At 42.1% G+C, this 2,764-nt stretch overlaps 1 protein-coding gene across 1 annotated transcript; it reads left to right on the top strand.

The window, feature by feature from the left end:
- The first annotated feature begins 793 nt into the window (after nucleotides 1–793).
- Nucleotides 794–2,764, top strand: gsx1 (GS homeobox 1). The gene is made up of 2 exons (XM_008427005.3): nucleotides 794–1,800; nucleotides 1,919–2,764. The coding sequence occupies exons 1-2, from the start codon at nucleotides 1,422–1,424 to the stop codon at nucleotides 2,269–2,271; spliced, it is 732 nt and encodes a 243-aa protein (XP_008425227.1). The 5' UTR covers nucleotides 794–1,421; the 3' UTR covers nucleotides 2,272–2,764.

The raw sequence follows: 2,764 nt of genomic DNA on the forward strand, positions 1-2,764 counted from the left end.
GAGAAAATCTTCCCCAACTCAGATAAATGCAGTAAAATGTTAACATTTCATCAATACACTTGATTTTGTTCAGTATTTCTGAGTAGAAACTGAAAGATGTAAAGCATTACTGAAATAGTTATAAACTTTTTCCGCATCTTTTCTTAAAAGGTGGCATTTAAACTTTATTCCCTAAGATGATGAAAGTCTTTTGCAGAGATTGCCTCCATCTATGAAGATCTTGAGTTCAGTTTGAGTAACTTGATTGAACAATAAGTTGGATACGAACTTCATTTCAGAACATTTCTCAGCCGTGAGTCTTATAACAGATCCTACCTGAAATATTCAATCACAATTTGACCCACATAAACATATCATTTGTCTGGTGTTTCCTTGACCCGACAAAAGAGAAGAAATGAACCAACATCCTTATTTAGATTCTAATCCAAATATTAGTCACTGAAATAAAACAGGCAATTTACGCAGATTTGAGTGTTGCACTTAAAATCTAATCTGATTCATTCAAATAAAAACTTATATTTATTGCTGATATGTAATGAACTTCAAAATATTTAAAAAAAAAAAAAGATTTCTACTCAGAATAGAGCTCCTGTGAAACTACTGCTGGCAACAAACTTAAATTTGCGCTCTGCGAAAACATTTAGGTCTTAGCCTTTGCCAATTTAATACATTCATTGCACCTCATCCTTATAAACTAATGTGACTTACCGTTCTCTTCCACTAATTAGAATAAAGTTTGACTTAAACAGCATGATAAGTGACATTTTCACCAATTTGTTCAGGTTGGAAGAATAATAAAGTGGGAATAGTTGCTAAAATAAAGTGCTAACATTGTTTGAGCTCATTGACTATTATTAAACAGCACATTTACAAGATGATATGCTAGATAAAAAGTTTAATAATGAATGAATTATATTTAACACCTTACACTTTTCAGCTCTACAGTGTAATTTGTCTCGTCTCTCGGTTGCATTTAACTCACCCTGCTTAATATCCCAGAGGAAACTTAACTTAGTTCCCAAATGAAGCAGAGACGCTTTCTCTGGAAATTTAAGCTCGCCACTATGATCGAAATGAGAGTGATGATAAAAGGGAGAAAGGGTAGAGCCGCCTCTCTCGGCGTGGGTGGGGCTGACAAGAATAGACTACATTATGCAGTTCATTTAGTTAACAAGTGAAATAATGGGGAAGCGTGCAGTGGGAATGCCTAGAGAAAGGCACAAAACCCTATTGAGAGCTCTCGGCCGCTTGCAGCGTAACCGTCACATGGCCGAACCGAGTCCATCCGCAGCTATTTAAGGCGAGGCCGTGCGCCTTCAGCACCACTTCGCTGTCCACCGTGCCACTGAGAGCACACTGACGCACCGAGTGACGCAACGAGGCTCAGACTACAGCCACGCCGAGCAACAAGTTTCGCCAACATGCCGAGGTCTTTTCTCGTGGATTCCCTGATTTTGAGGGAGACCAGCGACAAGGGGAGCGAGAGCAGCCCGCCTCTGTTCCCTTACGCGGTGCACTCGCCGCACCACCCGCACGGGCTGCCGGGTTCCTGCCACTCCAGGAAAGCCGGTCTGCTGTGCTTCTGCCCGCTGTGCATGGCCGCGTCCCAGCTTCATCCTTCTCCTCCGACCCTGCCGCTCCTCAAAGCTTCATTCCCTCCGTTTGGTTCGCAGTACTGCCACTCCGCTCTGTCCAGGCAGCACTCCACGTCGAACAGCGTGAACCTCAGCCACGCTCCAGGGATATACCAAGCTGCGTACACGGTTCCGGACCCAAGGCAATTCCACTGCATCTCCATCGGTGAGTAGAGGCAGATATCGCCAAATTTAGATGTCTTGATTTGTTTTGTTTGTTTGTTTGTTTGTTTTTGCTTTACTGGTTTTTAACAGTCTATATAACTTTTTTTTTTTTTCAACAGAAAACAACAATGGAAAACTTCAGAGTAGCAAGCGCATGCGTACTGCCTTCACCAGCACGCAACTTTTGGAGCTGGAGCGGGAGTTCACCTCCAACATGTACCTGTCCAGACTGAGGCGCATCGAGATCGCCACGTACCTGAACTTGTCCGAGAAGCAGGTGAAAATCTGGTTCCAGAACCGCAGAGTGAAGCACAAAAAGGAGGGCAAGAGCGGCGGGCAGAGGACTGGATCACACAACTGCAAATGTTCGTCCTTGTCCGCCGCCAGATGCTCGGAGGAGGAGGACGACGACATTCCCGCATCTCCATCCTCGTCAGAAAAGGAGGATGTGGACCTGTCTGTCTCTCCGTAAAAGTCTCATAGAACTACTGCTGTCTGAAATGATTTTTTTTTATATATCTTGATGAGATTTGAATGCTGCCAAAAAAAAAAAAGAAAAAAAAGAATGAAGGAAAGAAAAGAAGGAAGACTGGGCCAGTTGTGTTCAGTCGTTTGTAATTAACAGATATTTAATCAGGGAAATGCTCTGAATTATTGTATAGCTGTATACACGTTGTACGTATTGTATGTAGTTTTTTTCTGAAAACAGTCCATTGTTGTTGCCAATCCGATGAGCACGGTGGACAGATTTGTAAAGACAAATCCCCCAGTCCATAGCAACATTATTATTTGTATATTGGGGATGGGACAGTTTGGTGAGTATGTGGATTGAACTGTTACTTAAATAAATCTCCACCACTGTCACATGACCAGGACCACTCTGAAATTATATCTCCGGTGTACCTGAAAAATATTTATTTATTTAAAAATGTTGATACTTGAATAAAAACTATTCCTAAGCCGTA

This window comes from Poecilia reticulata, chromosome 14 (assembly GCF_904066995.2).
Source record: "Poecilia reticulata chromosome 14, P_reticulata-male-v2, whole genome shotgun sequence".
Taxonomy (NCBI): domain Eukaryota; kingdom Metazoa; phylum Chordata; class Actinopteri; order Cyprinodontiformes; family Poeciliidae; genus Poecilia; species Poecilia reticulata.

Coding starts and splice junctions, on each gene's coding strand:
- gsx1 (XM_008427005.3), top strand. CDS start 1,422: ATGCCGAGGTCTTTTCTCGTGGATTCCCTGATTTTGAGGGAGACCAGC. Junction 1,801..1,918: donor ATTCCACTGCATCTCCATCG/GTGAGTAGAGGC, acceptor TTTTTTCAACAG/AAAACAACAATGGAAAACTT.